The sequence below is a fragment of the Gopherus flavomarginatus genome, chromosome 9, assembly GCF_025201925.1.
Source record: "Gopherus flavomarginatus isolate rGopFla2 chromosome 9, rGopFla2.mat.asm, whole genome shotgun sequence".
NCBI classification, from domain to species: domain Eukaryota; kingdom Metazoa; phylum Chordata; order Testudines; family Testudinidae; genus Gopherus; species Gopherus flavomarginatus.
Window position 1 is genome coordinate 73,546,662 of NC_066625.1, and position 20,272 is coordinate 73,566,933.

Genomic DNA, 20,272 nt, shown 5'->3' on the forward strand with positions numbered 1-20,272 from the left:
CCACCACGATTTCAACAGCTTCCACCCCACCATCAGCCTCAGTCTGGACCAATCTACACGGGAGGTCCACTTCCTAGAGACCACGGTGCAAATAAGTGATGGTCACATTAACACCACCCTATACAGAAAACCTACCGACCACTATGCCTACCTTCATGCCTCCAGCTTCCATCCCGGGCACACCACACAATCCATTGTCTACAGCCAAGCACTGAGGTACAACCGCTTCTGCTCTAACCCCTCAGACAGAGACCAACACCTACAAAATCTCCACCAAGCATTCTCAAAACTACAATACCTGCACGAGGAAATAAGGAAACAGATCAAGAGAGCCAGACGTGTACCCAGAAGCCTCCTACTGCAAGACAAACCCAAGAAAGAAACCAACAGGACTCCACTGGCCATCAGATACAGTCCCCAGCTAAAACCCCTCCAACGCATCATCAGGGATCTACAACCCATCCTGGACAATGATCCCACACTTTTACAGGCCTTGGGTGGCAGGCCAGTCCTCGCCCACAGACAACCTGCCAACCTGAAACATATTCTCACCAGTAACTGCACACCGCACCATAGTAACTCTAGCTCAGGAACCAGTCCATGCAACAAACCTCGATGCCAACTCTGCCCACATATCTACACCAGCGACATCATCACAGGACTTAACCAGATCAACCACACCATCACCGGTTCATTCACCTGCACGTCCACCAATGTAATATATGCCAGCAATGCCCTTCTGCTATGTACATTGGACAAACTGGACAGTCTTTACGGAAAAGGATAAATGGACACAAATCAGATGTTAGGAATGGCAATATACAAAAACCTGTAGGAGAACACTTCAGCCTCTCTGGCCACACTATAGCAGACCTTAAGGTGACCATCCTACAGCCAAAAAACTTCAGGACCAGACTTTGAAGAGAAACTGCTGAGTTTCAGTTCATCTGCAAATTTGACACCATCAGCTCAGGATTAAACAAAGACTGTGAATGGCTTGCCAACTACAAAACCAGTTTCTCCTCCCTTGGTTTTCACACCTCAACTGCTAGAACAGGGCCTCATCCTCCCTGACTGAACTAACCTCGTTGTATCTAGCTTGCTTGCATATATATACCTGCCCCTGAAATTTCCACTACATGCATCCGACGAAGTGGGTATTCACCCATGAAAGCTCATGCTCCAAAACGTCTGTTAGTCTATAATGTGCCACAGGATTCTTTGCTGCTTTTACAGCAGCAGTAGTGGCTGAAATGGTATTCGAGAGCTATATTCAAAGGAAAATGGATGAGGATCATCCTCGTCAGCTACCTTCTTCAGCCATCTGCTTGTTTAAAAGAGTTTTGAGCCTGATGAAAGAGGAAACTGAAATAGGATTAGTTTTTTGTTTTGTAAGATTCTGTTCCCAAAAGAGAAGATACTAGTACTACAAATTATGTTAGTCAGTTTCCATTTGAAGTTAGTACCATCTTCAGAGAGGTTTGGGCAAAATAAGACTGACTGTTCCTTCTCTGTTACCCTTGGTATGTAATACTTTGTAGTGTCCAATTTTTCTTCCTTCAGAGATTGAATTACACCAATAGTTAAATAGGGCCCAGTCTTGTAAAATGTCTGGGAAAAACTCCATTAATCTCATTAAGAGTTCTACATGCAGAGTCACTGTGTATTGGACCAGTAGTAAAGCTAGTATCCAAGGAGCATGTTCTATTAGGCAGAGCTCCCATTCTTCCTGTCAGATGTGGAGCTTGCCAACATCATTTGCAGCAGCCTCATCAGTGGAGTGCACTCCCTCAGACCACCATCAAATCTGGTCAGAGGGTAGTCATCAGTGATGTGTGACATTGTCTGTCTTTGGCCACAACTGCATGTGGGATCCTCTTGTTGGCCCCAGGTATGAAATCTGGCTGCACATTGACCCAGGTCTTTTGAAATCAGTACAGGACAGTCCGTGAGCAGCGTGGAGATGAGTGTCTGATGTCAGCTACAGCCCACTGGTTGGGTCATTAGTTTCACAGAGAAATCTGGACAGGGTAAATGGGCCCACACTGGTGTGTGAACAACAAGTGTGCTCTTGGATGGTTAAAGAAATCTGTGTGTAGTAGTAGGCTTGCCCTCATCTTCTCAACCATTCTGGCCATAGTATCCTCATGACGAATATGTGGGGGAGTGACGTTGCTTAATACAGGGAGCCATGATACTGGTGTGGGTCAAATCATCCCAGTTACAGTGCACATGGTTGCGTGTAGTTGTGTGTCAGCCAACTTGATGTGAGATGGATCAATCCGGACCGGAGCATTGTATTCTGCTACAGATTAACGGAAGGCTAAAACAGATAATTGAAGCATTTGAGCATTTGCTCCCAGTGAAGTGCCAGCCAATTTGCTTGGAAAGTTGTTATGCTACCTCACCTTCGTCATAGTTGTGCTCAGATGGTTAGGATATATGAGAGATCTATGTAGGGTTACTCCGAGGTAGACTGGGTGGGATTTGTATTTCAAGTGGCGTCCATTGAGAAAGATATTCAGTTCTGGGACTGCTCTGGTGTTGTAAAGATGGAACAAACTGAAAAGTGCCTTGGTCACACATAGAGGATAGGTCAATCAATGGCATCCCTAGCCTCTGCTTACCAGAAGCGGAGATGGGCGATAGGATAGATCACTTGATTATTACTATTCTGTTCATTCCCTCTGAAGCACCTGGCTTTGGCCACTGTCTGAAGACAGGATACTGGGATAGATTGACCATTGGTCTGACCTAGCATAACTGTTCTTATGTTCTTAGTTGTAAATGCTGACCACTACAGTGTTTGGCCATCTTAATCAAGTCAGTGTTTAGGGCTTGTTCAAGTTCTGGCAACAGCTTGGACACCTAAGGCAAATGCCATCTGGTATGTGAACTTGCAGGACTGGGTAAACAGAAGGTTGTTTGTGTACAGATTGAAAAGTGTCGGGACCATGTCATGTCATGTCTCTCATAGTCAGACAGCTTGAATTGTTGTGTGAAAGCAGCTGCTTGAATCTAAAAACGATCTTTCTAAAAAGAGTATTTTCTGTTTTGTCCTCCACAAAACCTTAGGTTTTCAGTTTTAACTTATTTTGGCTGTTTAAATGAAAAGAGGTTAATAGCACTTGAGTTACAAAACCAAAAAAACACATACAGCCTCCAGATGGAAAATTACTGTATCTGACAAAGTAGAATCTACTCTGCTTTGAAATAGTTTAATATGTTAAACCTCAAACAGGCTTTTAGAATAGAAGGCTTAACTCACTCGTTATCTAGAATTGACATACATGTGAAAGTGCTGTAAATAAGTTTAACTATGTTGTAATATATCTGCAAAGCTAAGAGCAGTTTTATATTTCTAGGGAAACCTTCCTCCAGGATATAAAATCAACCTGATTGATGTAGGGCTTGTTATTGAATATTTGATGGGAGGAACCTACAGATGCACCTATACGCGAAAACGCTTTAGAGTCATATACAACAGTCTCAGTGGGAACAGTCGGGTATGTGGAGTTTGATAACGAGAAATTGCTTAAAATGCTTTACATTTAGGAAAACATGTTTTTAAAATGTCTAAACACAAACAACACTTGACTGCTTGTGAAAATTATAGCCCAGTCTTGTAAATCTTTGTTAGAAGACCGAATCCATTAAGGGCAATGGGACTAGCTGTGTGATTAAGAATTACTCATGTGAAAAATATTTTACTATTTAAGGCTTTTAGCTACCATGTGGAGATCAAATTTATAATCAATGATAAACCATTTCAGTTACATAATTTTTCAGTCATGCATTCAGATTTTTATAGCTGTCTCATATAGTGTTTTTATCCAAATGTGTTAAGAAACTTAAAAACATTTAGCATCTTCCCCTCCCCTCCCCCAACTTCCAGCGGTCTGGGCGTAATCCTTCAAATAATACTCCTCAACTGCGTAAAAGCCATGAGCCTTTTGGGAACCGGGCAGATAAAAAAGAGAAAATGCGACATAATCATTTCATCAAAACTGCACAGCCTTACAAACCAAAGGTATGTTTGTATCATAAGATTTCACCATTTTTTTATTGTAAATTCTTCAAGGTAAGAACAGGGGGTGAAATCCTGGCCCCACTGAAATTAGTGGCAAATATAGTCAATAGATCCTCTGACTTCATACTTTTATGTAAAATTCTTAGCACATTGCAAGGGGTATATAAATAATGCATTTATTTTATTTTAAATATCATTTATAAGCAGTGGTATTTAAGGGCGAAAAACTCATCCTTGGTGTAACATCACTGAACTCAGTTACAACAGAGATGAATATGACCCATTGAAACTACCTGCATTGGTAAAGTGAGCAGGATTTGACTCTAGGTTAGTAAAAAACTGTTATCAATGAGTTTCTTTATCGTACTTTAGGAATCTTTTTGTTCATTGCTGCTTTGTACAATAATTTGCAAAACATATGGGCAGTGTGTCCCAGATGTAATCATGAATTAGCAAGTTTTAACTTGAGTTTTAAAAGGAAATTCCAGCTGACTTACAAATACGTTATGCAGCTAGAAATGGTGATTAGTGCTCTATCACTGTCAACAATACTTTAAATCTAAATTTGTTCTGATAAAATGTAATTGTCTAACCTTTCCTTTGTGTTTTTAAGATTGATACAAGTGCAGAAGAAGGAAAAAAGAAAAGAACCAAAGATGAAGTTGTAGACATTGATGATCCTGAAACTAGACGCTTTCCTTATCCTCTTAATGAACTCTTACTTTGGGCAGTGTTAATGAAAAGACAGAAAATGGCCCTCTTCTTCTGGCAGCATGGTGAAGAGTCCATGGCTAAAGCCTTAGTTGCCTGCAAGGTGTATCGTTCAATGGCACATGAGGCAAAACAAAGTGACCTTGTTGATGATACCTCAGAAGAACTGAAACAGTACTCCAAGTAATCTACTTTTTATCTTTGTTAAATCTTTTTTATAATCCTTCTTATAACATTAGCAAAGTAGACATGAATAGAAAACATCTTTCCCCTTTCTGCTACTTGTTTACTTAGCATGCTTGAAGAAAAGGGATCTTCTCAAAGTGATTAAATTATATTCTAATGCAAGATGCATGTCATCACCTTTCTTATATTGCTATTGTCAAACCTGGTGTTTATATTAAAAGAACTTTGAGCACCTTGACAGATGTTTTAACCTAAACTCATTGTATTACATATGGAGTCTTCACACATTTTAAGGAAAGCCATATGTACTTTGTGAATTTGTGTGCGTTAGATAATGTAAGCACACCTATCAGATGACAGGGCAGATTGAAATTCAAACTTTGCCCAGTATAGCCCATCAAATTCTTATGAGCTCAAGAGGATCATGTGGGATATAATCACTTGATCCAGGGATAACCATGACAGTGGGTGCTCTATTCACTATTATGGGCTCCTCCTTGGGGCCCCAAATTGAGATTAGCACCACTGAGGTCTAACGCCCCCTTCTGTATGCCCTGCCATCTGTCTCGCTCACTGTGACTCAGGGTACCCAGGTTTTAATAACCAGGAAAGCCAAGCCACAAAGTCTTCCCCTTCTGGGATATCTAAGACTTTCCATACCGGTGTTCTAAGGCAATCTTCTTGTGCATTGCCCTGATGGTACCACTTCCCCTGGTAGCTGGTAGGGGAACCTAGGCCCTTCCATTAGTCTGGGTTCCAGTTCCCGGAACCCTATACCTGACTATCGTGGTCTGCTTTCCCTCAGACCCTATTGTCTTTCCCTGGACTCCTTCCTACAGCTTCTTGCTCCTCCTCCTCCCCTCTAGATATCCCAGTTCAAACTTTCTCTTCCCAGGGAGTAACTGCAGACTACTGAACTCAGTAGCCTTGACTACCTCCCTGCTCACAAGGAGTGACTGCAGACTATCTTGCTGCACCCCCTTTTCTGCTGCCAACTTCTTATCTTTATTGTACCCCTGCTTGTTTCTTCTCAGCTGGGTGCTATCATTCAGGGAATTATTTAGGCCACATTTGAGGGGAATTAGGTGGTTTAACTGGTTAATTGGCCTCTTAGCCTCATTAACCACTTCCAGAATGGTGTGAATTGAATACCCCATCACATATCCCAGTTGTTGCAGTGGAAGCAGGGAACTCCCCTCAAAATCTCTGATATTGTGTATGAAAGAAGAAATTGTCCAGAACCTGAAATTGGTAAGCCCATATTTTTTGGGTTTTTTTCCCCTTTTTCTAGTGAGTTTGGACAACTCGCAGTTGAACTACTAGAACAGTCCTTCCGACAAGATGAAACCATGGCTATGAAGTTATTAACGTATGAGCTGAAGAACTGGAGTAATTCAACTTGTCTTAAGCTAGCAGTGTCTTCAAGACTCCGCCCATTCGTAGCTCATACTTGTACACAGATGTTGTTGTCTGATATGTGGATGGGAAGACTAAACATGAGGAAGAATTCATGGTACAAGGTAAACATCCTTTCAATTCACCATTAGTGTTAATTCTACTGGCCATTCTTATTTATTGTGTTTATGCTGAAGTGGAAGAAAAGCATGTTGTATACAAAGTACTATTCCTATAAAACTTGTATCACTGTAACCCTTATTTACGTTAATAAATGTTGTGAAACTGTTCTACTGTAACTTTTTTAACTTAATCAAGTCTGGACATGTTATTATAAAACTCTTTTTTTGATGCTCTATTATCTTTTTAAATAAGGTACAGAAATGTAGAAGGCAGAAAACAGGCAAGTAGTCCTTAATCAGAGGCATATGTAGATTACTATGAATACTAATCCACTACTAAAAATATAGTGGTGAAAAAAAATTAACAACAGAAAATCCACTGTAAGAATACAATTTCATATGCTTCTGCCTTCTACAGGCAGTAAGTAAAACTTGATGTAGAAATAAGCTTTTGCTTTCATTTTGGAAGCCCAAGATGAACAAATGGAGGGCATACAGTGGAACACTGGCACACAAATCTGCAGGATCAGTTAGTGTAAGTTTTCAGAACAGTGCACTAAAGTCCTGCAGCTCTAATTAACAGTTGCAAGAGTGCATATCTGTTATGGACATGACACTGAAAATTTACTCCATTATTTGGAGTAACAAAGGGATAATCACCCAAAGTGCAACTTTCATACAAAACCTCTGCAAGCATCATCTGCTATGTGACCTACTAAAATCTTACATGCCAACTTATCTGTTGACCTCTCTTGCCTTGTAATGGACTAACTTCAATAAACAGCTATTTTATCTAGTACTTTTTATACATGTTTCAGACTTCATGATTTTTCTACCATGACTAGAAAAACTGACGCATGTATAGTTAAACATGCCCTGTCTCTAAGACCACAGCCATGTTCTTGCCAAAATTAGGGGAAAAAGAAATAACCTATGAATTCAGTTAAGCTGTAGCTCTCTGTTGTTTAATCTTGGAATACATTCTGTCCAGTGATGTTTAGTTTTGGAACCCACTGATTTATTTTTTTTCCCAAGAATGTCATGAAACATTCTTTATATGCTCACTCCTGGCCTGTAAGTTACATATATAAATAACAAAAAATCTTCTCTCTCCACCCCCATTTTTTTTCTACTAACTACCTGACAAAGACAATTTGGATTATAAAATTATATTTTTACAGGGGATAGTCTGTGTACCAGTATGTGTGACACTTTAATATGCTGACATTAAGTGGAAATACACTTTTAAAATTGCTCATCTTCAATTCTTGTAGGTGATACTGAGCATCTTACTACCCCCTGCCATACTAATGCTGGAATATAAAACCAAGGCAGAAATGTCCCATATTCCGCAATCTCAAGATGCGCACCAGATGACAATGGAAGACAGTGAAAATAACTTCCAGAATACAGCAGAAGAGATACCTATGGTAACATAAAACAAACAAACAAAACCCCAAAGAACTAAGAAGTATTTCTATATATAAATTCATAACCTATCCTTTTTATGTTAGGAAGTATTTAAAGAAGTAAGGGTCTTGGATAGTAGTGAAGGAAAACATGACATGGAGATGCCAACAAAACCTAAGCGACTTCCAATTACACGAAAGTTTTATGCATTCTATCATGCGCCAATTGTGAAGTTCTGGTTCAATACGGTGAGTTTTTGAAGAAAAGCTATGTAAAATGACATGCTCAAGAACTCTTTTAAAAAATAGTCCATATTTTATGGCTGGTTCTTTGGCCAGCAAACAGTTGTTACAAATAACACCAGAGTTGAACTGCTCTTGTCCTTCTAAAACTATCTTCCTAAGAAATGAGAATCACTGGAGTCTTAGAATCTGGCTAGTGCATGCACAGTGTGCAAAATATATCATCCTTGCATTACGGCCTGTTTGTCCTGATATGTCATTCTCCTGCAAGGTAACTCAGAATGGATACTTAGCACTCAGATTTCTTTTTTTTTTTTGGTGTATTATTTTGCCTCATCCAGTTTAGCAGACCTTACATAATTGTTCATTAGTCTAACATATTTAGACGAAGTTATGTGTAATTCATTTTAGATAATTTATACAAATTTGTATTTAACATCCTAAATTTTTCTACATTATTGTTACTTTTTTCTTTCGCTCGAGGGATATATAAAGCCAATATACAATATTTTCCCCATTTATTGGCATTTACTACCCGTGTTCCTGTAAGCAAGTACTGTTATCCTACTTACTATTTTGGTGCATGCTGTATCCAATTAGTTTATCAAAAATAATCTACACACACTTGAAAATAAGATGTGTAACTATGTAAAGTTAACTTTTTTGCTTACTTGCTTTTTTTTTAGTTGGCATACTTAGGATTTCTGATGCTTTACACATTTGTAGTCCTTGTAAAAATGGAAGAAATACCATCAGTTCAAGAATGGATTGTTATAGCTTATATTTTTACGTCAGCTATTGAGAAGATTCGTGAGGTATGTTTGTAATCTCAGTTGTGTTCTAAATTACTTCACTAATGTCAAGTAGAGCAGTGTGCTTTAAATGATCTTTATCAAAAGATAATGTAAGTGATACAGATTAAAAGTATTGTAGTGCACTTATTATTAACTCCATTTTAAGCTATTTTATCCTATTAAAGGCATTATGAATATCTCCTTTTTTATCTAACAAATAATTTACTACAATAATCAAATCGCTGTCACTCAAAAACGGCTAATGGATTTGGATGTGGTATATTTTAAGCAGTCATACTGAAGTACCATTAAAAATATGAAAATTAATGGTCTTTCAGCGTTGGTCCTGAAACACATTTGTTCTGCAAGTGGTAACCTCAGAGCAGAGCTGAGATTTTAAAAGATGTGCATGGTATTGTGCATAGACTCTCAATAAAAGTACACACAAATGACCAGTTAGCCATCAGACTGATACATTTTAATGTGGAATTGTGTTTGTATGTGCAGTTGTGGTAATCACATATGTAAATCTAAAAATCTGGACCTTAAATATTTGTTTATTGGAGTATATCAATTTAACATGGAAGCACGCTCAAACATGCTGATAAAAATGTTGTTTACTGATAAAATGTTCAAATGGTTCAGTGGTCTTGATATGAGATAAATTTGCAGATACCTGTTTTCTTTTTTCTTCTTAATGTAGATCTTTATGTCAGAGGCTGGGAAAATTAATCAGAAGATTAAAGTGTGGTTCAGTGATTACTTCAATATCAGTGATACAATTGCCATTGTTACTTTCTTCATTGGGTTTGCACTAAGATTTGGAGCAAAAGGGAACTTTGATGACAATACTTACAAAGAAAATTATGTTTTTGTTGCTGGAAGAATAACATACTGTCTAAATATTATATTTTGGTATGTGAGATTACTGGATATTCTAGCTGTAAATCAACAGGCTGGCCCTTATGTCATGATGATTGGCAAAATGGTAAGTTTTTTATTGAAAACATACCTCTTTCTCTCATTGCATCCGTTTTATAATTTTTTAAGAATCTATTTAGAAAAAGGCTTCATTATATTGAGGTAATTTTCCCCAAATCAAAATGTGCAAATGGGTTAATTAAGATATAATTTCTGTTCACGGATCCTCAGAACAATAGGGGATGAGAGTGGCTTCCCAAACATTTGGTTATAGTCTGTGATATCTGCCCTTCTGATATAGAAAATCCATTTTGTTGAATAGGTGCCATTATTGCTCTTCTTTTACAAACGTCTCTCAGAACTGAAGAAAAGGCAGCAGTCCTTCCATCTAGCTTCTTTTCTTTTGTAGGGTTAGGACGATATTACTCTTATTCTTTGGTTTTCTTGAAATAGGTATAGTCTATCCCTACACCATTTAATGCAGTAGTTCTTGTTCCATACCAGAACCTCCCATGCACTTATCAATATGGGAAGGGCAATGTGGTTGTGAGCCACAGTGTGGGAATCTCTGCTCTGTTGCTAACTGCCTTACTGATCTTATTCCTTAAAGGAAAGAGCCATTCAATTTATTTATGGAATCAAAAGGATTTAAATCAGCGGTTCTCAAACTGTGCGTTGAGACCCCAAAGTGGCTTGCAGCCGTGTTCTAATAGGGTCACTAGGGCTGGCATTAGACTTGCTGGGGCCTGGGGCTGAAGGCAATGCCGAAGCCCCTTCCTCTTGTTTCTCATGGATTCTCCTCTGAAACATGAGGTCAGAGAGGCAGACTTACATAGTCAGTACCCTTTTGTTCATTCGTGTTCTCTGTTTGTCTCTCAGATGATTGATGAGAGGCCGTTTCTTTTATAGCCTCCAGCCCCCTTGTCAGGTGACTCGCTGATCAGCCTTATCAGGTGATCAGATCACTTGGCAGAGGTCTCTGTTACTTAGTTACCACCCCCTCAAGTTCAGGTTTGAAAACTGGTTTACCCTGGATGGCAGCCTTCTATTTGTCCAAGGGTACTCCATTTAAATGGACAATCATCCAAGTTTAATGTCCTTCCATTGTTAGCCCTTTGCCACACCACTCCTTGGAATTTTAGCCAAGATGGGAATAAAACGGCAGCAGGAAGGCAAAAACAAAGCCTTATACTCAAAACGGAGTTTGCAGCTTGATAAAGATAAATATACAATGTTCATAATCTCAAATATAAGTCATAAACTGTGCATAGGCAAATTCCCCAAATAATCACGTCTCAAAGCAGATTTCCTTCCTCCTGATCAGACAGCATAAACTAAATTTTTCAATACATTCCCTCTTCTATAGAATCTGGAACTTGCATAGAGTATTAGGAGTTATGAAGGTTGTCTAAATAACTCTGCCATAGTGAATAATGGAAATAAAATCATCTCACTGTGAGATATATGAACTGTTGGATGATAAAATTGGAACTGGGGAGTAAGATGTATGCCCTGGTTCTGTTTCTGTGTCACACTCATTTTCTGAGCTTGAGAAAACTGTACCTACACTGTGCTTAGCCTCACAGAGAGTGTGGGAGGGAGGAGGAGTATATCACGTTCCTAAAGAAAGGTGGGTACAGTAAATCAGCGTTCCAAGCTGTAAGAGCATACAATAGTTTGGTGGGAGGAAAAACTGAAGATGAAGGTTTGTGGTCTTGTGCTGAATTTTAGGTGGCTGAATCCTCTAACACAGGGGTCGGCAACCTTTCAGAAGTGATGTGCCGAGTCTTCATTTATTCACTCTAATTTAAGGTTTCATGTGCCAGTAATACATTTTAATGTTTTTAGAAGGTCTCTTTCTCCAAGTCTATAATTATATACAACAATAGTTTAGTTATATAAGTAAAGAAGGTTTTTAAAATGTTTAAGAAGCTTCAGTTAAAATTAAATTAAAATGCAGACCCCCCTGGACCGGAGGCAAGAACCCAGGCAGTGAGAGTGCCACTGAAAATCAGCTCGCGTGCCACAGATTGCCTGTCCCTGCTCTAACCCCATTATAAATTCCTCAAAAACTGCTTAAAATTGCAAAATGCACAAAATTCCTTAAGCTTGCACTAGAAGTTGCTGCTATAACTGTATAAAAGCTTGCTTTAATCATGTGGAAGCTGAGTATACTTCAGTGCTGGTTAATACGGTACTTTAAAAATAAAAAGAATTAAAATAGCATGTCAGACTGCTGCAAAACTTAATTGTATGTTTTATTCCTTTTAGTTAAGGAGTAAGTGTGATAAATCCTTATCCTCAGTTTGCTAACCCCCAAATCTATTTGTTTTTATATATATATATAGAGAGAGATCTAGATAGGCACAAAGTTAAATATTGTTACATTTTGGAGATAGAGTAATTACACAAGTGTTTTGAAACCATAATTGCCAAAGCTTTTCTTTGGTAAACTTTTTGAGTTTTTTCTTAACTTGAACTTTTTTTAAACAGGTGGCCAACATGTTCTACATTGTAGTGATTATGGCACTTGTACTGCTTAGTTTTGGTGTTCCCAGGAAGGCAATACTCTATCCTAATGAAGCACCATCTTGGACTCTTGCTAGAGATATTGTGTTTCATCCATACTGGATGATTTTTGGTGAAGTTTATGCATATGAAATTGATGGTAAGATGATGCAATTTTGGAACAATTTATGGAAACTCTCAAGGACTAAGGATATTTTTTCCCAGATGCTGATAGGCTGAGGTGTATTGGTGAAACACGAATTTAGTTAGTAGTATTGGATTATCTTTTCTTCTTGAGGTATATCCATTAAGTCCCAGATGTCCAAATGTAGGGAACTCTCTGTCTTGCTTATGCTGAAAAAAGCTTAAACATGACCTAGAATGAAAACCTTTGTTTCTTTTTTGGCCAAAAGGGGAAGTGTCTTCCAATTGGGCTAATCCTAGAGCTGTATTTATTGCATATGCAACCATCATGCCAAGATTTTGTTTCTGTGAGCTGAAAAAGCATTTTACTTAACTGATAAAGACCACTTAGTAACTACAGGATGCCTCCTTCTCCTGTAACTTTTTAAAAACTGTTCCTAGTGGTATTTTTTTAAAAGAACAAATTAAAGGATAGATGCATAAAGCTAGTTATTGCACAATCTTTGAGTGATTCTTTCAGCATCTATATCTGCTATAAGTATTAAAAGTCCTCTCTAAAAGAAAATATGGTCTCTGTGTTTTCTCTCCAAAGTATGTGAAAATGATTCATCAGTTAGCCGTCTCTGTGGACCTGGAACATGGCTGACCCCATTTCTTCAAGCTGTGTACCTCTTTGTACAGTACATTATTATGGTTAATCTCCTTATTGCATTTTTCAAGTAAGTATATTGTTACTTTCAGATAATTGTTTATCTGGTGATAAGTACATATCTAACTTGAATAAACTAACTAAAAATAGTTTGGTGGCCTGATGGCAGTGAAAGGCACTGCTGTTTGTTGGCTGTGTGTTCTTCAGGTGCTAATCTTGATCCATTACTCTTCAGCACTGTAGGGACAGTCTGCCCAGCTCCTAGGGCAGAGGGATTGTGATACACCCTGCTCATGATGCTATACTTTTTGAAGGGATAGCTATAGAGAAGTTTAAAATCAAATTTTGCCTATCTTTCTACTCCATTAAAAAACTATTTTGAAAAAGCACAGCTCATAAAACTGAAGACTTGCTTAATCCATGATTGGTGGGCCTGCTTCCAATTTTCAGTAATCGGGGGGTTAGTATACCAGACCACATTAAATTCAGCCAGTCATTTTAATTTCAAAAATGAAATTTGACCTAAGTGAACTTCCTTCTGATGGAAGGGACCAAGCAGAATAGGAGAAATGATTTCTCCTGCCCCCCTTAACTACAAACCAGGCAATACACAACAATGTAATATCTCCACAATCCCAGTTTAACTGTTAGGCCTGAAACCAGCTAGCTTTACGCAGAAAGTATATAGGTCTGGTGAGGGAGATGGGCTGATTCAGTGCATCTTTTCTGGGATCCTCCACTGGCAGGACTCTTGTGGAATCCTGGCTGAAGTTTAAAAGCTGCTCTTCTCTGACAATGCCAGGAGGTACAAAATTCTGTCCTGCCTACAGGCTAAAATTGCTGGCACAGCTGTCCTTGCAAGCACAGGGGAGTACAATTTGCACTAACTCTATCTGGAGGCATGAAGCAAATCTATATTACTAATAACTTGAATAACGTGTTACAGGAAAATTGTAATTCTTTCACTGAATTGACATATCTGAAGGCACAGTGAACTACAAACATAATGGAAGTGCCTTAGAATCACATTGATGTTTTAATGTAGTCTTTTGTATTCTTGTTTTTACCTGGTGGCAGGGCAGGGTGTCCTGTGTAGTACTTTAAGAAATATAATCTACACTAAATAAAAGGTAAATTTAAAAAAAAAATCCAACTTATAAATTTTTTACTTTAACACTGACCAGGGAACCTGTTGCGAATTAATGCAGTTTTAATTAGCAATCAAAATTAATAAAAAGCAAAGATGGTAAATTGTAATGTCATTAAATTTAACTGTATAAGCTTAGTTCAATTTTATTCTTCATTAGTTTTCCAAATATACTAAGTTTGCTAGTATACAATGATGTCTCAGCAAAGATTTAATAGCATTGTTTCGTGTTCCTGTGTTACTGGAAAGTGCAAAAAGAGTGCCATTTTTGTGTAAGTGTAACATGTATGGCTCAATAACGTCCTGCTGTACTTTTGCGAAACACTTGCCTGTAACAGGTCATTGTTGCTAGTTTATACCTACACATGAAACAAATCTCTACAAGTTTTACATTTCTGACTTTACATCCGAATCTGCATACCTAACATTACAAAAAAAGTTTGTTAGATTGTCAAATTTATTTGACTTTAGGCTTTTTGCATCTATCTTAGTTCAAGAACAGAATGCAGACCTTTATTGACTGAGAAAATACCAGTTTTCAGTATAAGTGTTCCGATGGTATTTTTAATCATAAAAATTGAGCTTCCTTTATACCTGTTAAGAAACTGCATGCTGCAAATTTAAGAAATAAGATTAGATGTTTTTTCTTTCTTTTTTTTAAATAAAGGGCAAGTGTGCTTTACGTGGTTCAGATTGTGCTCTTACTACAGTAACTACTACAAGCAATGATTATGTTTATGGGGCCAGACTTGCACAAATTACAGGGGTATTGTATGTGTGTGCACGCCGTGAACTGCACTTGTGCATGCAGACAGGATGATTGCATGTGCAACTGACTAGTTAAACATTTAACTGATTGTGTGTTTAATCTAGTTTGCACATACAGTCACAACAAATATGCATGCCAACATATGTGCATTTTTGCCTTGCAGTTACAAAACTGCTGCAGCTATTTCTTTAATGCCTCAAATAACTGGTGAATAATTATTGTAACTATGACTAGATAGCTTTTCCTTTCCCAATGATCACCAGTTATGTTATGATACTTATATTTGTACAGTAGAGTTATTCTTAGTGCATTACAGAAGGGATCCTAGAGATGAGAGGGTAAATATATGCTCCTTGCTGTGTTCTCTCCACTGCTTCAGACCTTATGCTGTGTTCTCTCCACTGCTTCAGACCTTAGCATTTATGAGACTGCTAACATATTCGCGAATTTTGGTGGTTAGAGTTGTCCATAAGGAACAGAATGAAAACGACCATAGGGCCATGAAGTCAGATCCTGATGACTTCATCACTCCAGCTCAGTCTACACAAACAAATAACCAATAGGCAAAATCATGTGATTATTAATATTCTGAGCACCATTCCCAAATACAAGAAAAGCTGTGTTGTCCAGCGCTTCACCAACTGTAAAGCTCTATAAACTGGTATTTCTGATCTTCATTGAAAGTCCAGTTTATAGTCTGGTCTGTGTGGGTCCCCGGAAGTGGCGACATGTCCCTGATGCTCCTAGATGGAGGAACAGCTGCGAGGGGTGCGGGGCTGGGGCATGGGCGGGGGTGCAGGACATGGGCTCTGGGAGGGGGCTCGGAGCAGGGGATTGGGTGGGGTTCTGGAGTGCTGGATCCGGGTGACGCTCACTTCAGGCAGCTCACCGCAAGTGGCAATATGTCCCAGCAGCTCCTAGGCGGAGGTGCAGCTAGACGGCTCTGTGCGCCGCCCCTTTCCCGAACATGGGCTCCGTGGCTCCCATTGGCCGGGAACCGTGGCCAGTGGGACCTGCGAGGCGGCGCCTGTAGGGGGAGGTAGCGCACAGAGCTGCCTAGGAACAGCTGGGACATGTCGCTACTTGTGGGGAGCTGCCTGAGCTGAGCACCACACCGATCCGGCACCCTGACCCTCTCCCATGGCCCAACCTCCTACCGCGAGCCCCTTCCCACACCCAAACTCCTTCCGAGAGCCCACACCCCCTCCAACACCCAAACTCCCTCCCTTTTAGTAACTGGAATTTTTACTGGCACCCACCATTCCCCCAACATGCCAGGTATAAAAGCTTTTACTGTAATATTCTATAAGCTGAAAGAACAACTCTACCATCAGGATGTAGGATAATAGGTTAAAAATAGGTCTTCTAAAACGATGATAAAATTGCAATCTAGTTGCAATGTAACAAAAAGAACACATTTATCCTTAGCAGTATATCAAGAAATCGTAATCTCTGGTCTAACAGTTCATCTGCTTTGGAGAGGATCTCTGTTGCTTTTCCAAAGTTTTAGTATTAAAACCAATACATGTACAAAGTTTTTATTTAAAAAAAAAAAAAAAGAAAAAAACACTTTGAGATAGAGAAGAAATCTCTCATTTATAGGGCCAACTTTCTGTCTTTTTAATCTGAAATTACTGCAGAGTTAATGTTATGGTTTATCACAAATGAACCTGGGTGTGAGAGGAGTATAATTCTTTCTTGCCATATTGATATAGCCTTCCCTTGATGCACTTCTGACTCCCATTTAAAAATTTGAGTTACTTCTTCAGTAAAGTGAAAATACAGTTATGTACAATCTATGCCTTTTTCTACATTTATGCCTTTGTAAAATTCGAAAGGCAGTAAAATTGCTTTGGATAGTAACTAACCTCTAAAATATTTGTGTTAAAACATTTTTATGTTTTCCCTCCTTCAGCAATGTGTATTTACAAGTAAAGGCAATTTCAAACATCGTATGGAAGTATCAGCGCTATCATTTCATTATGGCCTACCATGAAAAACCTGTCCTGCCTCCACCTCTTATTATTCTTAGTCATATGGCTTCCTTATGTTGTTGTATCTGTAAAAGAAGAAAGAAAGACAAGACTTCAGATGGACCAAGTAAGAACAAATTTTATCCAAGCAATTATTAGTTTTTCTTGTTTTTCTGTTATTAAAGTAAGTTATCAAGAAAGTCGTAATTACTGTTTGGTTACTACTCTTCATTATAATGCACAGAGAGCATAATATAATGTTTAATTCATTAATAATGAAGCAGGTAACTTGTGTATATTTTATTATCCTTTAACCCAGTGTTTTCCAAACTTGGGACGCCGCTTGTGTAAGGAAAGCCACTGGCGGGCTGGGCCAGTTTGTGTACTTGCCGCATCTGCAGGTCAAGCCAATCGCGGCTCCCACTGGCCGCGGTTCGCTGCTCCAGGCCAATGGGAGCTGCTGGAAGCGATGTGGGCCAAGGGACGTACTGGCCGCTGCTTCCAGCAGCTTCCATTGACCTGGAGCAGCGAACTGCTGCCAGTGGGAGCTACGATTGGCCGGACCTGCAGATGCGGCAAGTACACAAACTGGCCCAGCCTGCCAGGGGCTTTCTCTACACAAGTGGCGTCCCAAGTTTGGGAAACACCGATTTAACTAATTTAAAGTGGTTGAGCTCTCTGATGAAACAAATACCTTTAAAAGAACTTAGTTCGTAAGTCTTGTTTTATGGGACTGAACCACAACTATTCTATCTGGCAATTTCTACTGCCATGTTACCAGTAACATTCTATGCCAAGCCTCACATTTCAGTTCTGTCCCGTATCAATTAAATAATCCTTCTGTTATAGCATTTGGGGTTAAAATTGGTAAATTGAGCACTAAGAGTCCCATTATTTTAAAACTGAATGTAAATGCAGTGGACAACTTGGAGAAAATAGCTGTCTATTTGCATGACACTGTGTGTAGGTAAAATAAAATAGTCCCTTGCCCTATTTACCAGTGTGTCCAATTTTCTGATGAGGGTCAATTTTTTTTTCTTTTTCTTCCCATCCTGTTTACTGATTATTTTCATATATTTCATTATTTACTGTCTTTTCACACTCTTGTTTCATTTTGCTAATAGTAGTTCCTTGTAAGCAACTGATCCAGTTTTCCTGTTTTAAAGTAGTTTTAAAAATATTGACTTTATACAAATCTGGATTTTTACACTCTGATTTAATTCCATTTAGATTTAAATAAATCTTGCAAAGACATCTTACATTCACGGTGTTTTGTAGGGTTACTTGGATATTTTTTTTTAATCAGAACTGTGGGTTTTCAGTTAAACACATTTTTTTCATGAAAAGTATATGCTTTCCTTGGAAAACTTCAACTTTTTTTTAAAACAAAAACACCCAAGAAACAAAAAATGAATTTACTATGATGCACTGTGGACAGGGGCTCAGCAAGGGCAGAGACCATGGTGTATTGTGGGAGATGTTGTCTAGCCAGGGAGCCCAACCAGAAGAAGGGAATGGCAAATGAGGCACCCAAACTACAACTCCCATGAGGAACCTCAGTGCGATTTCTTAATTGAAACTTTTGGTCTCCAGCCAAAAAATGTTTGGTTTTTTTCCTGAAAATATTCAGTTTTCAACTTTTTCCCCACTGTTAAAAAGCTGAAGTTTTCCACCATGGATAAAACCTTTTTTCAGCCAGCTCTACAGAGCTAGGTAGCATCTTCATTTACCCCATATCATTGATCCATGTGGCTACTTATTTCAAGCATTTGTGATGTAGCATAGCCTACTAATCTCCTGAATTGTTGCTTTCTTTTTCATTAGAACTCTTCCTAACAGAAGAAGACCAAAAGAAACTTCATGACTTTGAAGAGTTGTGTGTTGAGATGTATTTCAATGAAAAAGATGATAAATTCCACTCTGGAAGTGAAGAGAGAATTCGAGTCACATTTGAACGGTAGAAAATTTATGTAGAAACTTAAAAATGTAAATAAAAACTTTGACTTATTAAAATCTGTTATCAGGAAAAGGTACAGTGCATGTAGTTGCTTGTACAAAATATTCATAACAATGTTGTATGACACTTTTTCTTAGCTACATAGAAATTATTACAGACTGTTCTATGCTGTCCGTATTTCTGAGTTGTAGAAGAGCTCCTGACACTTACTAGTGCATAGCAGACAGAGACTTATAGTCTCTTTAAAGAGGTCTTCTCAAATGTATTGGAATGGGTGTTAAACAACAGTACTGTCAGCAGTTCGCTGATGTACATTTGTTCCTTGTTGCCTAAGTATGTACAAGTATCCCTTTTTCTGCAACAATCCACTGAAATCAATTGTCACCCTAAGCCTTTAAAATTACAAATAATACATTTTCCTTTCTCAAACTGGCAAAAAGAAGTATAGCAAAAATGTTTCTTCTTTACAGTTTTTGAGAACGAAAAGCTTACTTTGTTCATTTTTTTTAGGGTTGAACAAATGTGCATTCAGATAAAAGAAGTTGGTGATCGAGTCAACTACATCAAACGGTCATTGAACTCTTTAGATTCTCAGATTGGCCACCTACAAGATCTCTCTGCTCTCACTGTGGATACTCTAAAAACACTAACTGCACAAAAAGCTTCAGAAGCCAGCAAAGTCCATAATGAAATTACCCGGGAGTTAAGCATTTCAAAACATTTGGCACAAAACCTTATTGATGATGGTTCTCTGAGATCTTCAGTATGGAAAAAACACAACATTGGAAATGCGTTTGGTGGTTCTTTTCCACAAGGAGACCTCGAGAGTAGTAATGCTTTATTATGTAACATTTCTATGCACAGTGAAAGAGATATTCAACATAAGACAATTGGTCAGGATTTAGCTCCAGTTGCCAGGAGGGAAGAACTAAGCTTTCAAGAGGCAGGTTCTTCAGGCAGTGCCTTTTTTCCAAGTGCAGTTTCTCCTCAAGAACTTCGACAAAGATTACAGGGTTCAGATATCTCAAAATCCATTAATAAAAATAAAAAATTAGGCAATTCATCGAACAGCATGCCACGACTAACATCCCCAACAGCTAAATTGTTTGTTAGCACTCCATCTCAGCCAAGTTGCAGAAGTCAGTTGGAATCTACAGCAAACAATGAAGCAGCAATTTTGTCTAAGGCTACAGAAGGAGATAGTAACGTAGAATTTGGTGCATTTGTGGGTAAGTATAACAAAGTAGATTGTGAAGTCAGTAGTAGCTGCTCTTATCCTCTTGCTTCTGGCTCTGCTTGCCTTGCTTTCACCCA

General features: G+C 38.6%; 1 protein-coding gene across 4 annotated transcripts in view; it reads left to right on the forward strand.

Moving 5' to 3' along the window:
• Window positions 1-20,272, forward strand: part of TRPM7 (transient receptor potential cation channel subfamily M member 7) — a 122,248-nt gene that overhangs the window by 65,620 nt on the left and 36,356 nt on the right. For all 4 annotated transcript variants that reach the window (XR_007776148.1, XM_050966616.1, XM_050966615.1 and 1 more), the window contains exons 14-26: window positions 3,366-3,506; window positions 3,896-4,030; window positions 4,644-4,924; window positions 6,219-6,447; window positions 7,719-7,874; window positions 7,959-8,102; window positions 8,783-8,911; window positions 9,594-9,878; window positions 12,305-12,479; window positions 13,056-13,182; window positions 16,944-17,128; window positions 18,826-18,958; window positions 19,469-20,187. Coding sequence is in view for 3 of the 4 variants with exons in the window: in XM_050966616.1 (XP_050822573.1) it covers window positions 3,366-3,506; window positions 3,896-4,030; window positions 4,644-4,924; window positions 6,219-6,447; window positions 7,719-7,874; window positions 7,959-8,102; window positions 8,783-8,911; window positions 9,594-9,878; window positions 12,305-12,479; window positions 13,056-13,182; window positions 16,944-17,128; window positions 18,826-18,958; window positions 19,469-20,187 (2,839 nt within the window). In the remaining variant the exon portion in view is untranslated. The remainder of the gene's footprint in view (window positions 1-3,365; window positions 3,507-3,895; window positions 4,031-4,643; window positions 4,925-6,218; window positions 6,448-7,718; window positions 7,875-7,958; window positions 8,103-8,782; window positions 8,912-9,593; window positions 9,879-12,304; window positions 12,480-13,055; window positions 13,183-16,943; window positions 17,129-18,825; window positions 18,959-19,468; window positions 20,188-20,272) is intronic.